At 37.9% G+C, this 12,210-nt stretch overlaps 1 protein-coding gene across 1 annotated transcript in view; it reads left to right on the forward strand.

Moving 5' to 3' along the window:
- The window catches only part of TRAPPC12 (trafficking protein particle complex 12), a 56,566-nt gene that overhangs the window by 37,106 nt on the left and 7,250 nt on the right, over nt 1–12,210 (forward strand). The window contains 3 exon segments of the mRNA XM_009329299.1: nt 73–145; nt 3,870–3,943; nt 11,263–11,361. Of these exon segments, the coding sequence (XP_009327574.1) occupies nt 73–145; nt 3,870–3,943; nt 11,263–11,361 (246 nt within the window).

The following is a 12,210-nucleotide window of genomic DNA, read 5'->3' on the forward strand; positions in this document are numbered from 1 at the left end:
TTGTAAATGATTTACATTTAATATATAGTACTGTTTAAACTCATATTGGTTACTTTAAAAAATTTACTACAGATATTAGAAAATTTGGAACAAGGCTTAGCCGAAGATGGAAGTATGACTAACATTACACAGGAGAACAGACAAGGTAGGTATTCTTTAAACATTTTTTCACAGGCAGTGTGTTTTTATCGCTTGCCTAAGTATGCCAGAAGTTTTCACAAGACTGCCCCAGAGTTGTTAAAACAGTATTTTTGTAATCTCATAGCCTACTCAGCCTCTGAAATGATACATCTTGTACTTTTATTTGCTGGAATTAATTTCACAGTTTTGCCCTTGATCAAACTGATGCACTAAATCAATTTTTTTCCTACTTAGAAGAAACAAAGAACATGGCTCCTATCCTTTAGTGATGAATATATAAGTGTTTTGCTGTTGCAGCTAGATGGATGTTTCATCTTAAGCCCTGTCTGACTGGCTCCTCTCGGTCCTCATGTCTGAAATCCACTAAATTTCTTTAGCTGGAGCTGCCATCGTACAAGGGCTACACTGGCCTAGGATGCTGCTACATAGATGGCCGAGTCTCACTAGCTGCATGGTTACTTAGACTCCTGAAAAACCTAAGTCACTTTTTAGAGTAAGATTTAGATTATATTAATCCACATCGTCATTTTCATGATTTTATATGCAATTATGTTTTTTTCCTGTTCCTCCTCTCTCAGTTGTTTAACTTCAGTAGTATAGGATACATTACTGCATAAAGAAGGGTCATCAGGACAAATCAGTTGTCCAAGCATCTTTTTTTTTTTCTTTTAACAGAATTTATACTAATGAGGTCATTTGAGTACACTTAAGAATTGGACAAGAGGTGACATTTTAGGCATTGTTATGGTTTATATGAACCACTCATGGTGCCTAGCAAGTTAAAAACATCATACCAAGAAAACAAAAACCTTTCAGCTTCAACTAACAGTCTAAGGAAATCTTACCAACTTCTTTCTAGGATAACATTCACCTAGAGCCTGTGGGAAGTAAAAGTCTGCCTCTGAGATAGGAAGAGGCTGAGTAGAGTTGTTAGCAGAGTTAAAAAATTACTATAAACATTTCCCTAAAACAACATTTATATGGAATGGTGCAGACCTGTTTGAACTCTTCTGCCTGGTCTTCAAATTGACTGGATGTAAAGCAGCTTTAATGTGTTATTGTACTTGACTTAATACACCATCTAGATATGCCCTAAAAAAGTGAACGCACATGCGAGCAGCGTATATCATAAAGGCCTTTGCAACTATAGTCAAATGAATACATTTGCTACTTTTCTCAAAAGGGTTAGGAAAAAGAGAAATAATCTGATATTGAAGATTTATCCACAGCGTTCCAGGAGTTTCTGTTCTCTCCTTGTATCTACTGTTCTTGCCTCTGTTCTCCTACCTACTTTTCCCTGTTATCCCCCTTCTACCCTCATTTTCGTCCTTATTGTTCCCACATTCTTTTCCTTTTTACCCCTTTAAAACTGAGACACTGATTCCCCTTTAAGGTACAAGGACTTTTTCCTAGCTGTGTCATAATCCTTCGTCCTGCAGTCTCCCTCACTTGTGAGTTTCTGGCTCCTTGCTTTTCCTCTGCTGCTGCTTTAGAGCTGAGATGAGCTCAGGAGGAGGCATAGTTAGAAAAGCAGCAGCTAGTAGTTACCAAGGGACAAGGCTGCTGAAAATTCGGAGGGATCTTTGTATGTCTACTGTGCAGCTGCCTGTAGGTTTAAGACTGCCAAAAAGCCCATGGGACCTTTGCAGAGACTGTTGACTGCTATTGGCTGTGGAGGTCAGCCAGGTCTGCTCCCTGTCTGCTTCTTCACTGCATTTGGAGCTCCAGGAGGCTGATAATGGGTTTGGTTTTTTTCATGTGAGACTAGCTGAAGCAAACCTTATTAGCTTTATGTGAAGACAGCCTTAATTCATTATGGGGATTATGCTTAGCATGTAATTTCCTTATTGCTGGTGTAAGAAGGTGCTACACCGACCGATTTATCATGTATATCTCCTCTAGTCTGGAACAGAGCACCAGTTTTTCCAATAGGCACATTGCACCGCTTGCCTGGTAACACATTCTGTAAGATGCCAGTTTGGCAACTTCTCAGTGCACAGAGCTCCTATTGAAATGAATGACAGCGTGGAGTATGGAGTCCTTGATAAGTAACAAGGAAAAACAAATGCTTAGAGTGGAAGCATGACTGCATGGACCTGCAGAGTGGGTTTCAGGCATTTCAATAACACACAGTGATCGGCTGTTGGGTTTTCGATTTTGTTTACTGCTTTGCAGGTTTTCTTTAACCCCTTTCTGCCAGTGCTAAGAAGCTTCATCCCACAGGGCTACGCAATTTCCAGATCAGGTTCCTGTTCAGTTTATAGCACAGACTGAAGACATCTGATCTGTCTGCTTTGCAGTCCTTTTCTAGAACTGTAGCTGGTGCTATTGGCTTTTTAACAGGAAACCTAGATGACTCCACTGCAGGAATCAACATCTAATTTGTTGTCACCTAAGTCCTAAAAAGCTGAATGTGGCTATCAAACTATGAGGACATGCGAAAAAGAAAGATTAACATAAGTGAGATAATAAAGGAGAGTTATTTAATTATGTCCAGGTTTTACAGACACCCACAAGGAAAGAAAAACAAAAATGTATCATAAAATATTTGTTCGTGGTTTACATCATCCTCTTCATTAACAGCAGTAGGGATGTGTGGTCAAGGGGGAATTTCTAAAACAAAAGCTAGGAGTAACGCATGATTTTAAGGTACGGTGGATGAAATAACTGGGTTCAGTCTTGGGCCCCACATTATGCCCCCTTTTGACAAAGATAGTTTGGGAATATTCATGGGTTTGTTGTTGGAGAGGACTGAAGGAGTTTTTAGGAAGGGGAGTAGACATTTCACCAAGCTCTCTTCTTATTTGTAATGACATTTATGTGTGCTGAAAGAATTATCTACGTGACCTGCCATGCTTTCATCAGAGGCTACGTTATTGATACAAATAGGTGGTCTCAGTTATCACAATCTCATTGAAATAGCCTCTTCTACCTTTCCTCCCCCCTTCTCAAATCATTACGGTGACCTTGACAGCTGATTGACTGAGACATTTATTTTCCAAATATACTAAATTAATACTCCTAATGTTTATTTTTGAGGATTAGAGGAATATTTCTAGCATTGACCTATGGTACTGTAACGCAAGAGAAAATAAGGATCTATGTGAACCATTCTCTTACAACATCAGGAGTCTGTCTGCAAAGCAAGAGAGAGAAATCTGCTGCTGCAGCTTTTAATGCCTGCAAGCTCCAGGAGCATGGGGAAAGGAGACAGGCTTGGCAGATTTTTTCCAGCGTATCTCTAAGCCAGAGGCAAGCACAAACAGTCCCAGACTCAGACAGTTCTCACCCTGCGTGTTTTGGCTCTGAAATGACATTTTAGCTATGTTTGATTTTTATCACATTTAATGCTGTAGATTACATGTTTTTAAACCGATGCTCATTATCACTTGAATCTTTTTATGCACCTTTTGTTCTGATATTGGAAAATGCGTGGCTTATTTTAGTGTTTAATATTTGGCCTAAGCTCAAAGCTGAGTGGCTCTCTATTGCTCTGTGTTGTTGCATTGTGTATGGTCCCCAGAGCTGCTTGAGCAATTCCCTTGGAGAGATGCAGAATTTTCTGTCTGATGGTGCAGCATGGCTGAGAATTAAAAATTCTAGGCTAAAACCCAGTGGTGTTAATGAGGGGGATCTTTCAAAATCGTAATTCATAGGACCAATAATTGATGGCAAGAAAGAACCTCTAATTTATTTGTGCAAATTCACAAGCTGCTCTTATTTTGCAGCCTCTGTTCAGCTGTGGAGGTCACGTCTGGGCCGGGTGATGTACTCCATGGCAAACTGTCTGCTAATGATGAAGGTACGTGGGTGGCAGCAACTGCAGAGGTACCGTATATTCCAGAATAGAACGTCAGAGAAAGTGCAAGAGAATTACTGGTGCATAGATAAGGGAAGACTACCTGACTGTACATAGAGGTTTTGCTTAGTGAAGAATTAATTAGACTTAATAATGTCTTATTTAATAGATAACCATTTGCAGTAATGTTCTTTGGGAACATAGCTGTACTTAGTTCTCCCCAAATCATCCTGAAGAATACGCAATAACAATACAGAATTTGCATTTTTAAATTGAATTTTTCAAACACTTAACTAAATGCTGTAATTAAAAGCAATTATGTGCTCTGTCTTTTTCAAACTGCGCACTAGGAATGTTGCTCTATTTGTGAGCATTAATAATACTGTAGCCTTGTATATGATGAAGATCGAGCACATCTAAACTTATCTCAATTGTAAGATACCTTCTTTTAAGTTAAATCCTCACTGGTGGGTAGGGGGGGAAGAGAAAGGAATAAAAGCAAAAGTAACTGGCTTCCACTGCTGGGGTTTTTTTTTTCCCTTGTTTCCCCCTTACTTTGTTAAGTAATCCTACTCCTTTTGGTGCAACACTCTTAGCTTCTCCTTGTGTTCAGGAAGTAGAAATAAAATTTCTTCTGACGTTCACCTCATGGTCAGGGAAATAGGGATATCACCATTCCGAGCTTGCAACAAACTGCTGCTATCCGGAGCTTAACTGTACTTCACAAATCAATTAGCAGCAACAGCCTTGGAGCAGAGCTGTCAGCAGTATAATCTTCAGAGGCCAAGATTTGCACTCCTTGCTCCCTGCTCTTCGATTGCCCAAGGTCATGCCAAACCTGACCCAAGGACGTTTACTAAGCTACTTCCCAAATAGGGCTCCATTCTTAGTATTACCATACCTCAAAAAGCATGCATTTTTTAGTTAAGATCCAGTTATCCAAATACTACTTTACATGAAATGGAATGTCCTTTTTATGAGAATTAGGGAAAACAGAAATTTGTATTCATAATGATACTGCAATCAGAACAGTTCTGTCTTGAATAGAAATAATTGTCCATTAAACTATGAGGTATTTTTAAGAAATAGTAAGCATTTGTGTTTTGAAGTAGGTACTTGACATAGGTTCAGTTTTTAAGGAACTTCCTTTTTCGAAAAGCAAGTGGAGAAGAGCACAAGTTGTGATCCCAAACAAAGTAGAATATATAAATAAGAAAATGCTGTTAATATATTTTTTCAAGAAGTTCACTTTACTTTTGACTGTGAATTGTTTTTAACACTTTCAGTGTTTTTCTTCTCGCGTACACAAACATCCACGTGCATGCACAGTTCTTGCCTTTCTTCTGATTTCGTCGTGTCAGTGCTATCTTCTTCTAGTAATAAAAATATATTTGTGGATACTGATTATCACCTTTTTGGAAATGGTACTTCAGAAATACTGCAGTTCAAATACTTCTGAACACCAATTGTACTTAGGGCCTCTCTCACAGTTATTAAGTTACAACTTTATGGTTCCACAGTAACTTCCAGATTACCTACAACTGCATGTTAATGCATAATTACTTCCATCTGAAATTTGCATTTCAGTGCATTGGCTATGGAGTAGTTGTGAGTCTCAGTTTTCAGAAATACCCCTATATGGAGGAGTAGGGAGTTTTTGAGAAAGGTTTTTCAAACGTAGTCATGTTGCAGTTAAAACCAGAGTAGTACATGAAGTTAATTTTTCTGCTTATGTGACAGATCCTCTGTGAGAGAATTATATTGGTTATTTATAAATTTAATAATTTTTAAGACCATTCTAACATGCATTAATGCTATAATCACCTTCTCCACCTTCTAGAGTATTCAGTATGAAACTACTTCTTCAAATCATTTTTAAACACACTTTTGTTAATTCTCCCATGAACAATTACATTAATTGAACAGTTCCACATATTTATAATTTTTTTTTCTGTTGTGTAATACACTTTTAAAACTGCATTTATTTTTATTCAAGTATTTCAAGTGTATGTAATTTAAAAAACCAACTGATTTCATTCTTTGAGTCAGTGCCATCTATTGCCATCTAGTGAACATTTACAATATTGCAATACAGTCATATTTGATCCCCAAGTACTATTAGGTGAAGGAATAGCTTGTGCTATTAGTAGATTAATAATAATAATAATTTATTAAAGTAAAACTATGTGACATCGGTATAAAAAAAGAAAAACTGATTATCTTATTTTTACTAACCTCTTTCTTTGGCCAAAAAACTTCAGTAGTATTTAATAGGGAACAATTTTGGTTTATTTCATAGAGAAGGTCATATCTCTTCTGCATTACTCATCTCACTCAAGGAGTTCTGTTTATGTAGCACAATGATTTTTCTATTTTTAAATACGGCCTCGTTTCATAGCTAAACATCTCATTACATTATTGAGATGGAGGGGTATATTGTTTTGGAGGTAGTGAGTGAGGTGCAAACAAGTGATTCACCCAGACTTGCGTAAGAAACCTATAGTGGAACAGGAAATTAATCACATGTCTCCTTTACCCTGGGACCATCTTTCCTAGGTACTGAATTCTGCCTGCTGTGTCCTTTTATCTGTGTGACCGATGATCCAGTTCAGTAGCAGTTTAAGGCAGTCTTACTATATGGTCTTGTTCTGTTCATCCCCTTTTTTTTGTACAGCCTTTCTTAAATGTATTCTTGCTTCCTTCCGTGCACCACTATTGGACTTAACCAAGTGGCAAAAACAAAGAAATGGTGGATCTCAGTTATATCAACTGAATTGGCTTTTCCCATTTCATGTGAACAAGGGGCAACTTAAGGGATGAGGTGGAAATACAGCAGGAAGGGAAGAGGAGACCATGTAATATGTGTCACTGTAGACTTCCATTTACAAAAACTGTGGGCTTAAGTCACTATGAAAGAGTACCCTGAATATAGCAGCACCAGGGAATATTCATTTAAAATGCAACTGATGATGTACATTGCTTCATTTCAACAATCTAATTGCAAAACGTCTGTCATTTTACTAAATCACCATGAAGTGTCTTGAAAACTTTTTAAGTTCTTTCCATCTGAGCTGAAATCGCTTTTGACATTATCTTACCAGATTTTTACCTCTCTGAGGAATAAACACTTAAGTACTTTCCATATGTATTATAAATGCACTCTAATTAAAGGCACATTTTGCACTTTTTAGATTTTTTTCAGTGCTGTCTTAGCTTTTGTAGAACTTGCCCTTCATAAAAACAAAAGCATTAGAATTGATTTTAATTTGGGTCTAATACAATTAAAACTGTACAAAGAAGGAGGTAACAGCTTGTACTAATGACGCAAGGGACTGATGCCTAAGGACTTTGGTTCCTCTATGATTTAAAGGAGAAAGACTGCATGAATCATCGTGTCTTTTGCCTAACTGTGCTGCAGTACTGCTCTTTGGATTCATAACACTGTGAATCTCTGGTTCCATAACCCTTCCACAAGTGCACTAGATAGAGAGGAAGGATAAGTTATCCCTGTCCTCTCTTCCCAAAACATAGTATTTATGAACTATACACTTTGTATAAGTAAAGCTGATTTTTAGTCTATGGTTTATTGAACCTACTCTCAGCATTCTACACATCATGGTCATTTATACTTATTTCTAAATATGTCATAATTAATATTTTAAGTACTTACGGTGGTGGTGAGGGAAACATGAAAACATATAATGCAGTGACCATGAAGGGAAATACAGTTATACTGCAGTGCATCAAAGGAAGAACAAACCCCACTTGCCATTTCTGTGCAAGCAGATCCAATGGCTTACTAGAACTATTTTGGATGAGTATATTTACGTTAGCTCCAAATTTTCATAATAAAAGAGATTTTTAATTATAAAATAGTAGGCCAACTCTCATTCATATCCTGAACTGTGTAACTTCAGTGCTTCTTTTGGGATTTTTTTATGAAGGTGTGGAAAATCTAAGGCTCGCAATCTTTAGAAGTAAAAGACCATGACAATACATCAGCCCCACCTTTTAAGTCTTAAGATCACAAGCTGTAGTCTTTGGGTTTTTTACTGGCAGTACCTAATATGTCTTACTCCTCACAACCACAACTTGTATCAACCAAGACTTCACTCCTCTGGGAGGGTGTCTTATTTATCATTCTGTCAGACAATTTTTCGTGTACCATGTCACATTAGCAAAGCTGGGAATGAAAAAGTCTTTAGTAAATGAGACCAAATCTCATCTACTTTACGATATGCTCCTTCAGAGGAGGAACTGTCAGATAAGATGCTTTTATAACTTACCATCGAATAGTATCATTCTGTAGCACATGTAGGATACTCTAGAAATCTACTACTGCTTCCATGATAGTGTGGGGAGAGTGTGGTGGAAAGAGTAAATGTGTATATAACTCACTGTGGGATCCTGGAGTTACTACAAAATGAGGTTGTATTTAGAAGGGAGCCAGGAGTGATAATGTTTTACAGTTTCATCCTGGGGCCATCCTCGCCTATGCTTAGGGGTGGCTTTGGACTTGTATAACTTAGTCTCTTGTCATCTCCTGGAAGAAATGGGTCCCATTCCTGTGATAGGTACTGCAAGGCATGGGGTAGATAAGCACAGATGCTATGTGCTTTGCTGTTGTATGGAGACAGGGTGCCATACTGACAAGTACAGTGCATAGACTCTTAATGCTTCACCTCTACTCTCACATTTTAGGAGGTGTGAATGTTTACGTACTCCTAGTTATAATGCATATGGTGATGTACAGTCACTTGATAGGGAATGCAAAAGGGGAGGAGGGTTTGTTTGCCTGACTAGGCCAAGTCCCTGAAGCCCCTGCAGCATGGACCTCCAAGACATTACTTGGCTGCTTGTTCCTACCAAGGCTGGCTACTACCTACACCAGGAAGCCTGTAGTGTTATAATTGCGCAAACAGTGCCCCCTCGTGCAGCTTCTTCTGGCTGAGACTTTTCTGCAGTCAAATCATGCTAAGCTGTAAACTAAGCTGACAGAAGCACTTTTCTATCAGCTTAACTGCATGATCTCCTGGGAGTTGTTTCTACATCAGCTTGGCGATGTGACTTTAAAGCCCCTGTCCCTCATGGTTGTGCTACGTATCTTTGTTGTGTAACCTAAGCCTTAAAGTGTGCGTGAGACTGAGCGCTGGGTAAGGGGCAGCTTTAGACCACAGAACAGAAGACATTGAGCACAAAAGCTAGAATTTTATATAATAAAATTATTTCTCCAGTGAGCACATTTTATGCTTAAAGGGATAAAATTCACAGTCATAGACAATCCTTCAGATTTTATGCATGACGCTCTTGCAGGTGTTAATAGCTAATAGAAGCATGGCTGGGGTTCCTCTAAGGAGCCAGTTCAGAGGGTCCCTATTCCAAGTTTTTTATACCTACCTAACACAGTGGGACTCTATGATCAATGAAGTCCTTTAGTGAGAGCTGTTACAGTGAAAATTGAGTTTTTCTTAAGTCATAAATTTATGAAAAATTTTGGTAGTATGAATTTCATCACATCTGAGTTCTAAGTGTTAAATAAATCAGAATTTAAATAAATATGGTTTTTTGTATGTGGCCCGTTGTCTTTTCTCTGAACTCTTTCCGTTACCAATAATAAGCACGAACATGGCATGGCACACTAGAATTGGAATAAACTCTAAATGTTGGCAATTAACTGTTCAGAATTAATCATTATACCCACAATATACAAGTTGTTTGCAAAAGAAAGGTCCTGCAGAGTGCCTCCTGGGCTGTTTAAGTCAACCTCTACTATTATAATTTCTGTAATTTCTCTCATACACAGATCAGATTTCAAAGACTTCTCTTGGTTTTTTGTGTGTATGAAACAATTAGTATGTTCCAAATGGTGACCTGGTGCATGGGTCAAGTAGGGTTCAATCGTTTTAAGTGTCACCTCAGGAAAAGAAATTCATTATACCTGGGGCACATTGCCTCCTCAGACTAAGCAGGAGATGAAGAAAAAGTACCTTTACCAGTAGCTGTGTTCACTTCAGGGACAAGTTAAATGAGTACTATAATTTGACCAAGAAAAATGGTAGGGTAGAGAGTATCCCAGGATGCCTGTGCAGTTTTGAAAGATTATTCTTTGATGTCTTTTGCTTCCTAACACCCACCACAAATTCTTCTATTAAGTTGAAGGGCAGGAATGTCAGGAATCACGAAATCAGTACAGCACAGTCTCTTCTGTCTTTGCATATGCCTGGCTTTTATAAGCAAATGCGGGCTTTCTCTGCCTCTGCTCTGGATTGCTCCAAGAAGCTATAGCTGAGGCTAGTGCAACCCTGTGCCCTGTGAATGTACCTACTACGTGTCTTCCAGCCAGCATAGAGCACATGCAGAGTTTCTCATGTATGCCTGCCAAAGACCATGTAGCCAGGCTCTAGAAGTTATTCACTGCCTAGATCATTGAATTACTGTAGTTTAACCATGAAACAGCTGGACTGCAGTAACCAGTCACATGGGTATTTCTTTCCTGTGGGAAATGGGACCATGATTTTGTTTAATGCTCTGTTGTTGGTCATTGTCTGGAGGGTACGGTTGCACTGCGTCTTGAGCAGGCAGATCTCAGAGCTGCCACTTGCCAGCACAGTCTTTGTGAAGGTGTGTGTGTGCGGGGCCACTTGCAAAGCTTCCTGGAGTTCAGAACCAGCCCACCCCTCGCTTAGTTTTAGCCGAAATCAGTTTTCTATTTAGATTACCTGCTCATTTTCCTTTTACACAGTATGGTAGAAGGGAACAAGGGTTTGAGTGGAGGGATAGAAAAGGTCTTGTTCCCCTTGGCAGTAGTGCTAGTTTGTCATCTGAAAATGTGAATGAATTGCAGCTTCTGACACATTATATTTTTTACAAGTTAAAAGCATGTGCACAAGCAGTTCCCAAAGCTTCAGAACATTGTTTGTTAAACCATGTAAATTATATATATATTTGAAACATGAGACACTCTCAAGTGTGTATACTCCAGTCATACAGAAGGCTTTTGACTTTCATCCTAAATCATAATCTAAGCTGAAGAATAAACATTCAGATTTTTTGTTCTTGGCATTGAGCTACAAACAGAATATGATCCAGTTGGAAAAAAAAAAAAAGGAAGATCCCCTGTGCATGCAGTTCCAGTATAACTGAGAAAAGACCAATAGAGTCAGTTACTACTGCCTACAGTGATAGGTAGAAATTCTGTCCCACCGACAAGATGCAATTACTTTAATTCTGTTTGAATGTGTCTTTAAAAAGAAGGCGACATAAAGGCTGAAGAATGCTGAGCTTAAATATCTGGTCATGTGCGTTTGCTTTTCACCCCTTAGGACTATGTGCTTGCTGTAGATGCTTATCACACCGTCATCAAGTATTACCCACAGCAAGAGCCTCAGCTGTTGAGTGGAATTGGAAGGATTTTCCTTCAGGTATGCATTTTATTCTAAATCTGCTAGGTAATATTGCTGTTGACAGCTATGTAGTGAATAATTGTTGCATTTAAAACCATAGCTATTTTTATAGGGCACGTATCAAATTGTAGAGGCAGTGGTCAAAACAAAAAAATATTCTACCAAGTGATATTAGATAAAGTTAGGAAATATAAAGCACCTATAATATTAAAAGTACATGCATGTACATGAGCAAACAAAAAATATGCTGTAGATAATTATGCTAGTAATTTAACCAAAGAGCAACATTCTGCTTTCCCTAAAACTAATGGTAAAGCTCCCATTGACTTCAGTGAGCCAGAATTTCACTAAAAATCTCATTTCTCACTGCCTCAAACTGCATGCAGCTCTCAGTCACACAGTATAACTGCCATCTTCATCTAGAAAAAATTTCAGAGTTCCCTTCTTTTGTCCAGGTTATATCCTTGAGAAGACAGGGAGGGCACATTAAAAGAAAAAACAGGACTGCACAAGTATAATAAATTTCCATGTAGCTATGTACTTACCATAATAAGTAAAAAAGTAGTACTTTTTTGTTTATCAGAAAATTATGCATCTAAATAATTAGTATCTGATTGTTTTAAATTTTAGTATCTCACAAGTCCTTTGCAGTTCTTTCATATTTCTGATACTGATATTTCAAACTTTTCCTTTTTTCTCTACTTCCTTTTATTATTTATTATAAATCTAATTTTGGGTTGTCAAGTATTTACAAACAATCTTATTTGTGGCATTCGTGTTATAAAATTATATTGAAATGGAATAATTTACTCTTGATAATTAAATCATTAATATTGTTTACTTGAAATCACAGAATGTCATTCAAAC

This window comes from Pygoscelis adeliae, unplaced genomic scaffold (assembly GCF_000699105.1).
Source record: "Pygoscelis adeliae isolate BGI_AS28 unplaced genomic scaffold, ASM69910v1 Scaffold17, whole genome shotgun sequence".
In the NCBI taxonomy this organism is placed as follows: Eukaryota; Metazoa; Chordata; class Aves; order Sphenisciformes; family Spheniscidae; genus Pygoscelis; species Pygoscelis adeliae.